The 17,149-nt window shown below is 40.2% G+C and overlaps 1 protein-coding gene across 1 annotated transcript; it reads left to right on the top strand.

The window, feature by feature from the left end:
- The first annotated feature begins 2,505 nt into the window (after positions 1 to 2,505).
- On the top strand, positions 2,506 to 4,968 carry LOC143124062 (E3 ubiquitin-protein ligase TRIM4-like). The gene is made up of 3 exons (XM_076285338.1): positions 2,506 to 3,351; positions 3,562 to 3,617; positions 4,211 to 4,968. The coding sequence occupies exons 2-3, from the start codon at positions 3,577 to 3,579 to the stop codon at positions 4,425 to 4,427; spliced, it is 258 nt and encodes an 85-aa protein (XP_076141453.1). The 5' UTR covers positions 2,506 to 3,351; positions 3,562 to 3,576; the 3' UTR covers positions 4,428 to 4,968.
- Positions 4,969 to 17,149: the final 12,181 nt, after the last annotated feature.

Genomic DNA, 17,149 nt, shown 5'->3' with positions numbered 1-17,149 from the left:
GAAACATGTGGCAATGACAAAAAATGAAAGAAAAAGAAAACAACAAAGAAAAACAAACAGGAAAACAACATAAGGCAGTGGTAAATCAAATTTTGTGTATGTGATTGAGGACCCAACATGACCAAAAGAGACAGGGCATTGTGCATTAAAACATCTTATAATCTCATTTCCTTATAATATTCCCATATATATTACATTCCAGGTCATGTCTCAATCCCATCTCAATATATTATATACAGTATATAACCATTTGCGCCACAGATTTCAGATTTAGACAAAATCTATATTGTTCGACATATTCTCTGTAAGAGCCAATTTGAATTTATTATTTGTTGTTAATTAGAATATTGTATTTACCTACTGTAAATTCTTAATTTAAGTTGTGTATAATTATTCTTTTATTAAGTGCTTTAATTATATTCGTCAGTTCATCTATCAGGGGAGAGGTGCACTGGGATTTTCTACGTAAGTCATGTGATGCATACATGTGCTTAGGTTGCATGAGACGGTCAACACAGTTTTCTGTCCGACACTGATGATGAGAAAGAGATAGAGCTAATTAGTTTATTTGAACAACATCATTGATGTTTCATTTTGTATATTGACACATTTATTTTTAAGTAAACAGTTGAAAAGGATTTTTGAGTTTGGATGTTTTATTTATGGTCGAGTCACACTAGCTGCCAATCGCCTGCTCCGTTAGTGGCATAGGTTATCCTACAAAAGACAAGAGTGCCACTTATATTCTCCATGCAATAAAGATTCACAGCCATATTGATCACAACATTTAATTTATCAATTTTTTAATTTTACTTAAAACACTTTACTTTAACTTAACATGGGCCAATTTCACTGTTTTGTTTAGCCTTTGATATAGGGAGTTGACTCATATGAAATGACTCATAAATATTATTCATACATGGGGAGACAAGAGTTGAAGAACACATGCATTGCTGCAAAGATATATTAGAACTTATCGCTGTGGATGCTTTTATCTTTTGTTTTTATCGCTGTGGATGCTCAGAACTTTTTTATGAATTCATGCATAACATATTCATTAATTCAGCATTGCAGTTTTTCTCAGTCGCTGTGCATTTCTCAGGTCAGAATATAAATTCTCAAAACTGCTTGTACAAACTCCATATCATTTTCTCACTTGTGTACATCATGAATGCAATTAAACAGCAAATGCATCCATGCACTTGATTGTGTATGATGATTGATTGTGTACTCTTTTCTAATTGCTAATGTCATGTTGGTCAAAATGTACTACACTGGTTTCATGCTGAATAATCCTGCATAAACCAAATAGACCTTAAACAGTCCTTATACGTACTTACTTATACTATACATCTGGCTTACAGTGGTTCACAGATCTGACTAAGGAGTGTTGAAGATGGTTCATAGAAATGGAGAGAATTGTTACTTTTGAGTGCCCAGAAATAAGGCAAATCAAAATCAGAAAGAAAAGCAAATATAACAGGTGATCAATGTTTTTTATGGTGCCATGACAGTTTCAGGAGTGCTAACTGCATATAGATAGAATGCCTTCTCAGTTGAACAATACAATCTAGAGCATTTTCCTGAGCGGTAGCCTACATACAAAGAAGACACAACAAAAATATTCTTCAAATAGATTCAACTCATACTGTACATATGCACATTTAAGAGTGCATGTAAATGTATTTAAAATGCAAGTGTGCACCCAGATAAGCACTACTACCTACACGCAGACATATATCAAAAAAGTATATTTCACTCACTGCCACCGCATATATTGCACATGATGTACTGAAATACAGAGGTCACCATGTAGGGGACGTTGTACCTAGCAGCAGTGTTTAGTTATGAGACAGAGTTCATTGTGTTGATGATGTAGGGGTAGAATATTTTCAGGAGTCCTGAAAAACATCTCACCCTGGCCACCACATCTTCACTCAAAAGGCCTCTAGAGGGCGCTATATGACTCATCTCACCCTGGCCACCACATCTTCACTCAAAAGGCCTTGATAGACCTACAGTGCCCTCTAGAGGGCATCAGAGTGAAGGTGTGGTGGCCAGGGTGAGATGAGTCATATAGCGCCCTCTAGAGGGCATCAGAGTGAAGGTGTGGTGGCCAGGGTGAGATGAGTCATATAGCGCCCTCTAGAGGGCATCAGAGTGAAGGTGTGGTGGCCAGGGTGTCAAATCAACAAGAGAACAAGACAAGACACATCAATCAAGTATATACCAGCAAGTGCCAACATAAGTACTTTCATATATGGCAGACTTTTGTATTAGCATAGAGAGTATAGGGTGTATATAGTAGTGTTGTAGCAGAATATTATAGCAGAGTTCAGTTCAATTCTTATCTCCCTGGGCATATGTTTTGTGGGTCCCTGACTGGTCAGCTGATAGCCCCCTACATGGCCTCTTATGTGGAGTCTCCACCCTGGGTCATTTATCACTGCGTCAGTAGTCACTCATCAGGTAAGCATGAAAACAGCTGGTTTATTTTTATTTAATTAAAACATAAATTGGCAAAATTATCTCAGTTGTACAAGTATACTATATTACAAGGGTGAAAGAGGGGTGAAACACTGCCAAACTGTGTAAAAAAGGGAGTGAATGTATTTTTGTGCATTTTTCCATGTTTGCACTGTGTTTGAATACTTTGGTGTCTGTGTGTGTGTGTGTGTGTGTGTGTGTGTGTGTGTGTGTGTGTGTGTGTGTGTCAAACAAACAGACAACAAATATTATTCTGTACTTAATTCACTTCCTGTGCAGTTCAGCCTCTATGCATTGTGTATTTGCTGTGGTGCTGATATGTTGATTTGATGATGAATATTTATGTTTTTCACCATATGTGTTATGTGTTAGTGTTCCTGTTGTCATGCATGTTTTTCTGTAGGTTGTTTTAACATATGTATGTATGGATGTCATGTATCCACAGTACAGCACAAACACAACAACACTGAAATGCCACATCCATATATTCATGTCGACACACACACACACACACACACACACACACACAAACAAACATCTGCCTTTTTAATTAAACAACTAAACAAAAATGTAAATTTAAATGTTTTGTGTGTCCAATAGAGTGTTATTCAGCAGACGGTTTTATCCAAAGTGTCACAGACTCAGCAGCGATGGGAATCAAAACCTTGGTTGACCAATTGTCAGTCGGGGACGTTACCACGTCTGCACTTATGGCATATCCACTGTGCCGTAAACTCATCAGGGACCAGCTTCCTCTCTCCAGTCCCCTCCCCAGGCGCAATACCTCCTTTGACATACTGTACCCCGAGATGGCCAGTACTGAGGCCTTAATGAAGGACAGAGAGCCCACTGATGACTTCACAGGTGGTTAAGTTTGTATGAGAATGCATATGACTACATGTATGTTGTTGGATGTACAGTATATTCCTATAAAGCTTAACCGTGTGTGTGTGTGTGTGTGTGGTGCACAGGTCAATAGTCCAAAAGTTATGCCTGACAAAATGAACAATACAAATAAGATGTCAAAAGTGTCAAAAAGATTGTTATTGTTTTTTTTGTTGTTTTTGTTTACAGTTTACCTAAAAGTGGATGATCAGATTCCAGATGCTGATACCCTCTCTCATTAAGAGGTGAGTTATGAAACTCAAACTGAAAACTTCTGTTTGTGTCTCTGTTTGTGTTTATTTGTTTGTTTTGTGGGTATCTGAATTTGTTTTGTGTGCTTTGGTGTGTATACAAACATCCACAGTGACTCAGTGGCCAAACTTACCAAACATGTGGGAACTTTAATAATTCTATTCTATTATTCTTCCTGTGCAATTCAGCATATTTTACATTCTGTAAGGTATAGAGCTGTAGTGGAGGTTAACACAAGTAAACACAGTTTATCCACCTCTGAAATGTCAAAAATAGACAGTTGATCCACCTCTCAAAAGAGTTTATTCACCAATTGCAACTTTTAACACTGTATGATCCACATTCACAATATGTACTCATCAACACACTAGGAACCATTTGATATTGTTAAACATGTTCTGAATGCCTTTTTAAAAAAAATCCGATACCATTTTGTGTGTTTTACATCATATACTGTACATATATGCTTTCATATGCATGTGTTATGGTTCACTCTTTCAGTAATTATTCTGTACTCACATACACACACACACACACACACACACACACACATTCTGTATGCCTTCATGTGTGTGATATTCCCCAGGTGGTCATCTCTGGAGGATGAGGATACTGAGGATGAGCTGTCGTGCCCCGTGTGTCGGGAGCTCTTCAGCGACCCTCTGCTCCTCTCCTGCGGCCACAGCTTCTGCCGCTCCTGCCTGGAGGAGAGCTGGAGGGAGCGGGGGAGAGAGGAGCAGCGCTTCCCCCTCAAGAGCCAGAACTCCAGGGACTTTGTAGCCCCTAACCTGGCCCTGCATTAAAGATTGATTTTTTCATTTAAACAATTAGATTAGATTCCCCATGGAAACTTTGAAATATTGATATTGAAGTATTGAAGAATCAGATGACAATACAGTTGCTTACATGTAATATGGCTACATAATGTTGACAACTTAAATGTAAAAATCACATGGGCCTACTATTTAGGAGGATTACCCTCGCAAAAAAGGAGTGAGGGTCTGTTTGTTTCAAATGAGTAGCCCTTCATTTTGGGTCCTTCAGGCCCTCATTCCCAAAAAGGTTGGAGACCCCTGGTATAACTAGTAGAATATGCTTCAGGAAGGGTTGACAACAGAATGGTACTTGCTGAATAAATGCAGCCAGGGTGCGATTTGTGTAAAAACCAGAGGGGGGGATGATTTTGAATAAGTTTGTAACCCCCCCCCCAAAAAAAAAAATGAACGAACGATTCATAGCCTATAATGTCATGGCTAATAATAGCCTATATTAATTTTGCCACCTTTGTAACATTTTAGTTTTAGTTTACCGTGGTGTATGACTTTAAACAGCGAGTGTGCTTGGTATGATGATCAGCTCCTCTAATGCAGGGTAGGACTACGTTTTGACAAGTATACAAATTCACCTTGTTCTTGCCCCATCTGAAATGACTTCTCTACTTTTGCTGCCTCCATCCTTTCTGTATTTGTTGTGTAAAAAAACGTTGTATATGATGGCACTGAAGTCTTAAGTTAGTGAATTGGCTAACAGTGTTAGTTGGTAACCAAATAGCCTACACATTGCGCTACACGCTGCGTAGGCTACGTGCATTCTCTCTCCTGCTGATTTGCGTTCAGTAGCCAAGTGCGTAATATTGCAAAAGTTGAAAAAATAAATGTGTTTATTGTAGCCTACAGAAAATAAATAGCCTACTATCATACAGTCAGTTAATTGGCTACAGTGCAGTGAAGAGTTTGGAGAGTAAAGTTATAGGGCAACTTGGAAGTTTTATGAAAATAATTTACGAACCAGAACATAAAGACCATGAAGCTTCTATTTCTTGCAGCTGTTAAAACACCCGCTAGATAGTTTAAATACCCACCAACATTCGTTTTTGCAGTACAGATTATTTCTGAAAGTTATTTGTCTACTGGGCCTAGCCTACTGGCTGATTTATCAAACGAGTGCTTTCTCGTTCGTCCTCCGCAAACTACAGGTGTTTCGGTAGAGAGCCATTGAATAAGCGATGCCAAGCAATTTCTGTAACACTTTTTGTGACATTCAACAAATATCTCCTCATTTAATGTAAGTTCCTTTGGACAATAGGCCTACGTTCTACTCTACGTGCAGTTGTCCTCCATCTCAGTTGCATCAGTTTTCTAATTTTGAAGGTTCTAAAATATGACAATATGCTTCACTGAATCCTTCTCGTTTTCTTTCATTTGTCCAGCTAACTTTTCCATTGAAACTAGCCATTTATGATGGATTACACACTCGACATTCTGAAATGTCTTGCACGATCAAGGCCAAATTAAGTTATCACGCAGCCACTGTGTCAGCAGCATGAGTGCTGACGGTGACGGTGTGTTTCTGATATCAGATTATTATGTAGGCTAGCCTACTAGACTGTTCTCACGTTGCAGCGCTTTACTTATATGAAGTAGCATTAATCAATATGAGGGGCAGAGGGAGATAAATGTTGTCCCCACCGGGGATAAAAATAATTTAGCAGAGGTAGGAATAGGAAAACCAGAGGGGGGGAAATCCCCACCATCCCCACCATCCCCCCCTACAAATCGCACCCTGAATGCAGCAATTATTGTATGGGATTTTGTAGATTGCTTAACCAAATGTAATGGTTGGTAACTTGTTACCTCTAAGATGTTTACTGTTTAAAGCTTTAAAAGAAGAAAATAAGCTTTAAAAGAAGAAAAGAAGAGGGCAAAGAACTGATGTCAAGCATGAAACAAGGGTTGATTACACTTATTCCAAAGTCAGGTAAAGATAAAAGAATTTTAGACAATTTAAGACTGATAACTTTATTGAATAGATTACAAGATTATATCAGGGGTTATTGCTCCGAGGTTGAAGAAAGGCATGTCTAATATAATTAGTGAGACTCAATCAGGATTTTTGCATTGCATTTGCATTTTTTTATTATTTTTTATTATACCTTTATTTAACCAGGGAAGAAAATCACATTGAGATAGATATCTCATTTACAAGTGAGCCCTGGCCAAGGTAGCAGCACACAGTGAACATAATAGAGACAGACAAAGTAAAAATAAGTACATAAACAACAGTCACACGCACATACACTAACACGCTCACACACACACACACCCACACACACACACACACACACACACACACACACACAACAATACAACAATGAAACAAAATTAAAAATTAGGAACAGGTGCAGACAGTTTGGAATGTTTGGTTGAGATATGACTTAAATTCATTGATTGAAATAAATACTGTAAGTTTAAACGATCTTTGAATGTCATTCCAAGCAGTTGATGCACTATAAATAAAAGCAGTTTTTCCAAACTCGGTCTTCATTGAAGGAACTTTTAAAAGAATATATCTACTTGTACGCAGATTATACCCTTGACTATTGACAGTTAAAAGACTAGTCATATACAGAGGAAGCTGGCCAACTATGGCCTTGTACACAAATATAAGCCAATGCTTGTACCTTCTTAAGTGAAGTGAGGGCCAACCTACCCTTTCGTACAGTGCACAGTGATGAGTGAAGTAATGTGTACGAGTTATGAATCTTAGAGCAGAGTGATAAACATAATCTAATGAATGTAAAAGAGCCTTAGTGGTGTTTCTATAAAAAAACATCTCCATAATCTAAGACAGGTAAGAAGGTAGCTTCCACCAACTTTCTTTTGGCTGACTGAAAAACAGGCACTATTCCGAAAGTAAAACCCCAGCTTTAGCCTTAACTTAGATAGTAATTGTCTAACATGTAACTTGAATGATAAGTCCTCCTCCAACACAAAGCCTAGGTATTTGTAGAAGGAGACCAGTTCTAAAGCTTTACCCTGCAAAGTGTAAAGAGGTGGTAGAGAAGATTTACATTTATGTTTCCTAGAAAAGACCATGGATTTTGTTTTCTTATCATTCAGAACTAGTTTTAAAGAGAGGAGATTGCGCTGAACTATTGTAAATGCTTCCTGCAGCTTTGAAATGCAACTATCAATGGACGATGCAGGGCAATAAATGATGGTGTCGTCTGCATATAAATGAATACTTGCGTCTGATAGGTTATCACCAAGATTGTTGATATATAATGTAAATAACAGTGGACCCAAAATGGACCCCTGTGGCACACCAGATTCAATACTGAGACTATCAGAAAGACACCCCTTAATTTGCACCCTTTGGCACCTATTCTTTAAGTAGTTCCTAACTTTAAGTAGTTCCTAACATTACATTTTGCATTAAAGCATAAGTATTTCTGTATGAGATGTAACCTTAACAGTACAGTAAAGAAGTACAATAACATCCTTAGAGCTATACCAAGAGGGTATATCATGGGGCAGCCGTGGCCTGGGTAGCGCTTCGGACTTGTAACCGGAGGGTTTCCGGTTTACCGACCAGGGGGTCCGGTTTACCGACCAGTAGGCACGCCTGAAGTGCCCCACCTAACCTCTCACTGCTCCCCGAGCACCGCTGTTGTTGCAGGCAGCTCACTGCGCCGGGATTAGTGTGTGCTTCACCTCACTGTGTGTTCACTGTGTGCTGAGTGTGTTTCACTAATTCACGGATTGGGATAAATGCAGAGACCAAATTTCCCTCACAGGATCAAAAGAGTAAATATACTTATACTTATATACTTATACTTAATAGCTATACCAGCTTCTGAAATCTATGATTAAAGAAGATCACTTTTATTCTAAGACATCACCTGAGATAGAATTATCAGAAATTATCAGAAATTTGTTATTGAAAGAATTTTACCCTAATGTAGTTAAAAGACAGTATATTATGTAAGACTTAAAGGTTGAGGAGGTTAAGGTACTGTATTTAGAACACATTATATTGCATTTCCTCTCCCTCCTAAAATGAAAGAAGTGCATTTTATAATTATAAACAAGTACTACCCAACAAATTAATTTTTAAGGTCAAAATTTAACTTTGATGTGAACGGTTGTGTTTTCTGTGAAAAAGAAACAGAAAATTTGGAACATCTGATTTTCATATGTAATCCTGTGCAGACTTTGTGGAAAGATTTGTGGTGCTGGCTCCAATCGAAGTTTGAGACCCCTCCATTAACTTGGAAAGTAATCCGATTTGGTATATTTGATGAGCGGAATGTATCTTTTGTTTTGAATGTTTTGATTTTAGTTACAAAGTTGTTTATCCATAAATGTTGTTTCATTAAAACTATCCCATGCTTAGCCCACTGGAAAAATGAGTTTAACTCCTTGTATAGATCCTTAATGTTTGTGAAGGATGTAAAAACCCTGCACCTGGGGCCTCATTTATGAAAGGGTTGCGTAGAAACCATCCTTCATTTGATCAGATAATTTCTGAAATGATCGTACGCAGTGGCGTAACGTGCCAACACCGGGCCCGTATGCAGGATTATCAAGGCGGGCCCCCCTACTACAGCATGTGATGACGTAATGTCCACGAGTAGTCTAACATGAATAGGACAGGATAAGATCATTGAGACACAGCATATAAGCGATGACATGTCTGACAATATCAGGAGTACGTGCACCACAAAAACAACAAAAAAATACTGGTGAGGGCGCACGTAACACATGAAAAAACACTGCGTGACAATATGAAATTGCGTTAATGATAAATCATTTGTGTTCATTTAGCCAGGAACATAGCAAAAGCCTATACCTACTGTATACTTGTCAGTCATGCCCTTCAAAATAGAGGGCTTTCCTTCGTTAACATTCACCATCTAAAAAAGACTGCACTCTGCTGAGAGCTCAAGAATCAGTCAAATCGCGAACAGTCGGCAGCTCTGTTTAACATGTTTCTGCATAATTGTCAGCTGTCATGAAATGCGTTAATATTCCCCTCTTTATGTCATAAATGTAGCATGCCTAAGGAAAGCGTTTGCAGTAGGATTGTCCAATGGTCAATTGTCAATTGTCCAATGGTCAATCTGTTGCTTCAATTTGTGTTTTATTATGCACCGGTGCTGGGTTTATTTATCACTTGGTTTGGTCCAACAAAGATAATCGTAGCATGAACTATAGAATGAATAAATGCTAATTTACTTAACCCCATAAGTGCATAACGAGCATAAGAAGTGAACAAGGGTTAGATTACAAGGGTTCAAGCCACTTTTGTGTTTGTAATTTGACAACGACTCCATTCTCTGTCTCAAGTTCAACAATACGGTTTTGAACGCACGCAGGTTCACTTAGGCTACCATATCCCACAATTCCCGGTCCCAATTCGAAACAAACATGTATTTAATGATCAGTAAAATATGTTGTTGACACAATTTATTATTGCGTAATTACTTTATACATGTATTTATGTAGGCAGATGACATTCTTAGAGGGAACGTTTTACAGTGAAAGGCCCGGTCGCGAGTGACGATTAATGCGATAGGGGGCCCGGCCGTCAATCATGTATTTCAGTGTGATGCGGGCCCCTGATTGGACCGGGCCCGTAAGCAACTGCGTACCCTGCTTACCGATAGTTACGCCCCTGATCGTACGTGTGATTCAGAGAAAACGAATGTACGCACAAAAAAACGTGCGTACACCACCCTTCCAGATGTGCCGATTATAAATCACAAATGAACGTCAACTTGTGCGCAGCCGGATGGTTTTAGGTCTCCGCCTTGTAAACACCCCCTCATTAATATCATTAGCATATGTTTTAATGAAATCAATGGCCTAAAAGCTGTAGCCTATGTAAAATTATATATAAACACTGTATAGGCCTAGCCTATGCCATCTGATGTTAACTAGCCTATATGCGTCAGTTCGAATAGCTTAACTAATTATGTTTTTTCCAGCAAAGCTTTCTGGAAAGAGATCGCATCCATGTCCATTGTCCTCTGCTCGCTTTCATTCCTTTTGCTTGCAGTAATGTGAATAATCAGCATTTATGTTTAGGCCTACTCTGATTTAGCCTACAAAACAAAGGAATAAATTATAAGCGTGATATGTCATGTAGGCTTAATGTAAAGGGGGGCTACAGCGGAATACACTGCCCCCTGCAGGTTTCTTTATTTGAACACGGGCACTGAGCAAAGGAAAACACCAGTCTACTAGCTATATAGAAAATAGGTTTATTGTACAATTCATTTCACATAGAAAGTTAAAACATTTAGGGGGAGAGCAATAACTCCAGAACTCTGGCTGTTGTAAAGTGCTATGTGCTGAGTCATAAAAAAAAAAGGCTACATGAATTTAAGTAACAACTATACCGGATCACCGGAATAAAACAGGTTATATAAGTTAGCAGATAATTACACAGAGAAAGTGCACACATGCTCAATGGAAATGACAGTTCATCTCATAACACAGTTCATCACAAATTCAATCATAAAAACGAAGGTACAGAAACCACTGTGCAAACACTGCAACAATAAATACTTCACAAAGGCTACGTATATCACCCCCTTATTCCCGGCCACCGCCAAGGCTCAAATTAAATTATTCAGCACCAGAAGGAGCGTTTGTTTTCCCTCCACCCTCTCTCACACACATATACCTGCCGGGGAATAGGCCTACACTTCCCCGGAAAAAGTACACAAAGAACACAGGATTAATACATTAAATCACCAAATGACTGCTGACTCCGTCACCACTGCTGCCGGACGTGGGGTTCAACGAAGGACATAAAACAGAACAGCGATCGCACTAACAGGGCACAAACTCCCTAATTTAGGCCTAATGGCACTTACCCCGAATGATTGGTCAACCACACCGACGCTAAAAGGATTGCCCACGTCCCAGCACGGCAGCCGTTGGTTCTAAACTCAGCAGTATGCTGTCCCTTCCTCCTGTTCAACAAAGACTTTAGCCATTTATCCCATCCCTCATTAACAAATGCAGCACAGGTGTGCTGCTGCATCCACCCCAACACCCCAGATCACGGGACTGGACCACGCCCTCACCCACAGCAACTATTGTTGCAACACACCCGCTTACACCATAGGCAAAACTGTATCTGACCGGTGTAAAGTTGGTACTAAATCATCCATCGCAAAGAATGATTTTTGTAGCACGTGCAACAAATATGTGTAGGTACAGCCAGTGACGGACTGGGATTAAAAAACGGCCCTGGCATTTTCACCAACCAGCGGCCCACACGGGGACGCGCATGCACGCGCGTGCATGTGGCCGCAACACACAGATATAACTTCACATGCACGGACATAACACGTTTGTAGCCCCATTGGTGATGAACTCTAATATGCATAAAGACTGAACCAAGAACATGGATATATCAATGCACAACTCCAAAAATATGAAATATGAAAATGAAAAAAGAATAGCCTAGAATAGGCTACATGGATTTCTATGCAACGTCACGAAAACATGCGTGCGCAAGAGGCAGAAAGCACCATAGAGCAGTGCTCTCCATGAAAAGAACAAAATGAGTTTTTGTGCTGAAAACTGCACCATTTCAAAATCACGATGGTTAGAGAATGTTCAATATGTTCAATATCCCTAAAGGAATGCATGTCTTCGCCAAAAATTACAAAATACGATGTTAATGCAAATGAACGGCAAACTCTGAAATATAGCCTGAAATGAGATGTTATTATCATTGAGACAACAGGGGACCAGGGGTATATAAAAAAATCAGGTTGTAGCTTACAGCAGCCGACTATTTAAGTCAAGTTTATAACACTGTGGCACCAAGCGTCTTCTACCCCACGGCTGGGTGCGAATGTAGGCCTAGTTTTGTTGGTAAACGGGAAACCCATCAGAGCAGCCGCTCCACAAACGTGTCTTAATTAACATGACAGTGTTAGGGGGAATTCATTTGCTAACCATATATAGTTGTAGGCACAGGTAAAGAGGTTTAACTGCTGGAGAAGGAAATAGCAACAGATTGCACCATTCTTGCAGGTAGCACATTTCTTGCTCACCAGGTTTATTTCTGTATCTTCCTATATCTCCGCGGCATCATCAAAGTCCGACGCTTTGACTGTATACTCATTTAGAGGAGACTTTTTCAGGCTGTCCCAGTGCGTGGCGAGATGTGTCAATTCCGACTGTAGATTTTCAACCGTAGCACCTTCACTGAATTTAAGCAGACATTCTCTTATGTTTCGAAGTGCATTTGGGGGCAGTTTATTAGCTTTTATAAGGGGAAAATTCCGAGGATCAAGGCATGCTAGATCGGCAATTCCCCGTGCTGAAGGAAGTAGACGCATTCTGTTTTGAAATTCCCAGAAGTCATTGCTTCATGTAGCCTAACTTTTGTAAACCAATAATAAAATAAAAGATACAGGCAGCATATTTATTGTATTCCAATTTCAAACAATGCCCTTTTAAATCATTTTATTGAATAAGGTTACAAAAGAATGTAGACTGATGTAAATATTGAGGGTCACCATGACTGTAGTGTAGAAACTCATGTGTGGTATAAATACTGATCAGGTTCCAACTATGAAGGAGGAAAAGGGAGTTAGAGATAAATGGCTTATTCAAAGCAATGCAACACTATTGATGCTTGATAGTGGGCCGAGAGATATATTGTAACACCGTCTTTACGATAAATTGGCCGCGCAAACCCGACAAGCATGACGCTCCGTGATTGGCCGGCCCAAACGGTCCAGTCCATCACTGGGTACAGCCCTGCCCTGAATACATCTCAACTCTAACATCTGGTTTAAATGGAGATGTAGATCATCACGGTGCGTTAATAAATCTACATTGCGGCGAGTTGACACAAATTATTCACTTTGACGAATTTATGTAGTTTCAGTTATTATGACCGCCGGGCAGCGAAGCGGCGGTCATATAGGTTTAGTCAGATTTTTTTTTTTCTTTTTTTTTTTCTTTTTCGCATGTCGAAATTTCCGTCAATGATTCCCGGGACACTGAAACACCGGGGTAGACGAAACTTGGTGGGCATGTAACCCCATAGGGATAGCATGGAACCATCGTTTTTCGTTTTGATCTGTAGCCCCCCCGCTGGACAGCACCCCCCAAAAGGAGGGTAGGGCAGACACAGTTTTCTGTGAATATCTCGAGAACCGTAAGGTTTAGGAGGACCATTTTTTTGTTGTATGTTGATCTCAAGGGGCCATGTCAACCCATTCCATAACCACTCATTTCATGTATAGTGCCACCTAGTTAAACAAAAAAAAGTAAAAATGAGGTGTTGTAATCACAGGTATCTGTGACCTAACATAGTCAAAACTGCACGAAATTGGAAGTGTATGATCATTATGACACCCTCTGTATGCACGCCAAGTTTTGTGGAATTCCGTTCATGGGGGGCCACACAATAAATTAATTTATGTTACTATACACCAACTGGCCTGTAGGTGGCCGGAGACAGTTTTCTGTGAATATCTCGAGCAGAGTCCTGCACGGGTTCGGTTACCCGCGGGTACCCGACGGGTGACCCGCACATTTTGATGAAACGGGTGAAAAATATTCTACTGTGTCGGATGCGGGTCGGGTCGGACACGGGGGTGACACGGGTCGGAATTGGCCTTTCATAAACATCACGTGCATATGTAACAATATTTTCTACAGTAACACATCCTAAATAATATGCCTGCAATTCAAGTTGATAAAAGCATTTGAAATGCACGTTTCGTACGTGCCTTCCCAAAACAGGCGCCTATAGGCTATTTCACTTTTAAAAATCACATGCGCGGGATCTGCCTGCAGTCTTTCAGAACAAAAGTGGCTGCACATTGATAAAAAAACGCCTAAAGATGACTCTTTTGACATGTTGTCATGGTGGAGAGAGCATGCTCGTTTAATTCCCAATATTGCCTAGATTGTGAGATCTATTGACATCCCTGCAAGCGAGCGAGATTTCTCCTATGCGTGGGAAAAGGTATAGGCACATTTTCCCCATTCAATCTTGCACTCAAATAAACGGGATAGTGTCACACGTCTTATGCCTATTTCCATAAAGTTTCACAGGCTAATGCATAATCCGGTGTAGGTTATGACCGAATCATTCCTTCTTTTAATGTAGGCTAGCCTACTACTGCTGTTAATAAGTTGTGTGTGCAAGGCCGTGTTTGAATTCTAAATTAGGCATTTGCGTGGCGATAGCCTTGTAGACGCATCTGCTTGAAAAGTGGTAAAATGTTATCACTCGGGTGTTGAAAAGTAGCCAGGCTACCACAATACATCATGTAGGATATGCCTGTCAACTTCAGCTGAAGTTGGATCTGCAATGTTAATGGTTGTGTAATTAGTTCCTTAAACGTGTCTGTTTAACTCGGGTACGGGTCGGGTGTCAGTTTTATTTAATGCGGGTCGGGTCGGGTACGGATTTTAACTAGCTCTGGTGTCGGAAAACGGGTCGGATGCGGTTTTAAACATGACGGGTACGGGTGGGTGCGGATTTAAAAAATTGGACCCGTGCAGGACTCTGATCTCGAGAACCGTAGGGCCTAGGAGGTCCACCTTTTTTATGTATGTTGGCCGTGTTTGAATTCTAAATTAGGCATTTGCGTGGCGATAGCCTTGTAGACGCATCTGCTTGAAAAGTGGTAAAATGTTATCACTCGGGTGTTGAAAAGTAGCCAGGCTACCACAATACATCATGTAGGATATGCCTGTCAACTTCAGCTGAAGTTGGATCTGCAATGTTAATGGTTGTGTAATTAGTTCCTTAAACGTGTCTGTTTAACTCGGGTACGGGTCGGGTGTCAGTTTTATCTAATGCGGGTCGGGTCGGGTATGGATTTTAACTAGCTCTGGTGTCGGAAAACGGGTCGGATGCGGTTTTAAACATGACGGGTACGGGTGGGTGCGGATTTAAAAAATTGGACCCGTGCAGGACTCTGATCTCGAGAACCGTAGGGCCTAGGAGGTCCACCTTTTTTATGTATGTTGGTCTTAAGGGGGCACGTCAACACATCCAATTACCAGTTATTTCATGTATAGCGCCACCTAGTTAAAAATTAAAAAGCAAAAAATTAGGTGTTTTCACCACAATATCTCTGGCTGACAAGGTCAAAACTGCACAAATTTAAAAGTGTAGGATCATTATGACACCCTCCGAATGCATGCCAAGTTTTGTGTACTTTCGTTGATGGGGGGCCTTACAATAAAATAATTTATGTGTACATTTAGTGACGTACACCAACAAGGATTCCCGGGACACTGAAAGACCGGGGTACACAAAACTTGGTGGGCATGTACCCCCACATGGATAGCATGGAACCGTCATTTTTCGTTTTGATCTGTAGCCCCCCCGCTGGACTGGACCCCCCGAAAGGAGGGTAGGGCAGACACACACATGTGCACAAACAGATACACACACACACACATACATTCACAGTAATCATACGTATGACACATACACAGTAGACATATGTACGCTTGCATGCACAGGCACATACGCAGGCACACACACAAGCACGCACACACACACACACACACACACTCACACACACACACACCCACACACATAACATAACACAAACAATCAAGAATTTCTCAGAATTATGAACAGGCAAGATGGAGGTGGGGTTGTATAAAATGAATTTTACATGTAAAATCTATGAACTAATCATGTTTTGGTACTTGTTGTCTAGCAGATACCAGTGAGAATTGAGTGTGGATAATGCAATTTAGTGAGACAGTTAGAATCATATAGGCCTTTCAGCGTGATTTCTTTTTGTGGAAAAAATGTGCTGGACTGGGCGGCGGTCATATTTTGTACCGCTCTGCGGTACATCTAGTTTTACTTTGAGCCATGCTCTTCCTTACTTGAATCACCTTTGAAAATAGAGGATTGAAGTAGCCTATATGGGTGTTTGGGAATGAACGTTGACTCAGATGCTTTTTGAGACTTTGAGCAGAAATGCCCCAGCCCGGTGTTTAGGATGCATCATAGACAGGTTATCTTTCAGGTAGCCTATATATTTTCCATTAAAAAACCATCATGTAGCGAACGTATTGTGGCTAACTCACTTAGCTCCTGTTAGTAGCCTAGGTTATGGTCATAAGCAAATGAGATGACAGTTGAAAGATATAATTAGTGCTGTTATCAATTTGCTTGGTAGCCTATAAACGCATTTATGGTTTTCTACAAATACATCAATAATCAAATTGGCCTCCATCACTCAACCATGCTAACGGTAACATTATTTTACCTACGTTCTGCTATTGATAGGATTAACGTAGCCTACCTGCAGTAAAAAACAAGCATGTCCGATAAACATTCTCAGATTTATTTCGGCTTCAAGAGGAAATGGGAATTACATGTCATGCAGAAATCATCCTACCCTTAGACGTTCTCTGCGGTAAACTACTGTAGCCTACAGTCTTGTCCTTATAGGAAGCGTAGTGTCTTTCCAACCCACATTAGATTAACTTCCAACAAAATTACGTCTCACTGCAACGATGCGCCATCTAGTGGACAAACGACTACTTATCGCCAATACTGGAAATGCAGCCATGATGATGATGATGATGAATATTTATTTTGGCTTTCTTTTAATCCTACGGAATTTGTAATTATGTATCGGCCGTTCTAATACCGATAGTATGTGGGTGCCTGTGTGTGTGTGTGCATGTGTGCACCACCATCTACAGGCCAATGAGTGTACAGT

This window comes from Alosa pseudoharengus, unplaced genomic scaffold, assembly GCF_046254945.1.
Source record: "Alosa pseudoharengus isolate Yale_2024_CS ecotype anadromous, Long Island Sound unplaced genomic scaffold, YU_APseudo_1.1 YU_APseudo_1.1_scf_1, whole genome shotgun sequence".
NCBI lineage: Eukaryota > Metazoa > Chordata > Actinopteri > Clupeiformes > Clupeidae > Alosa > Alosa pseudoharengus.
This window is presented reverse-complemented; position numbering and strand designations above follow the sequence as displayed.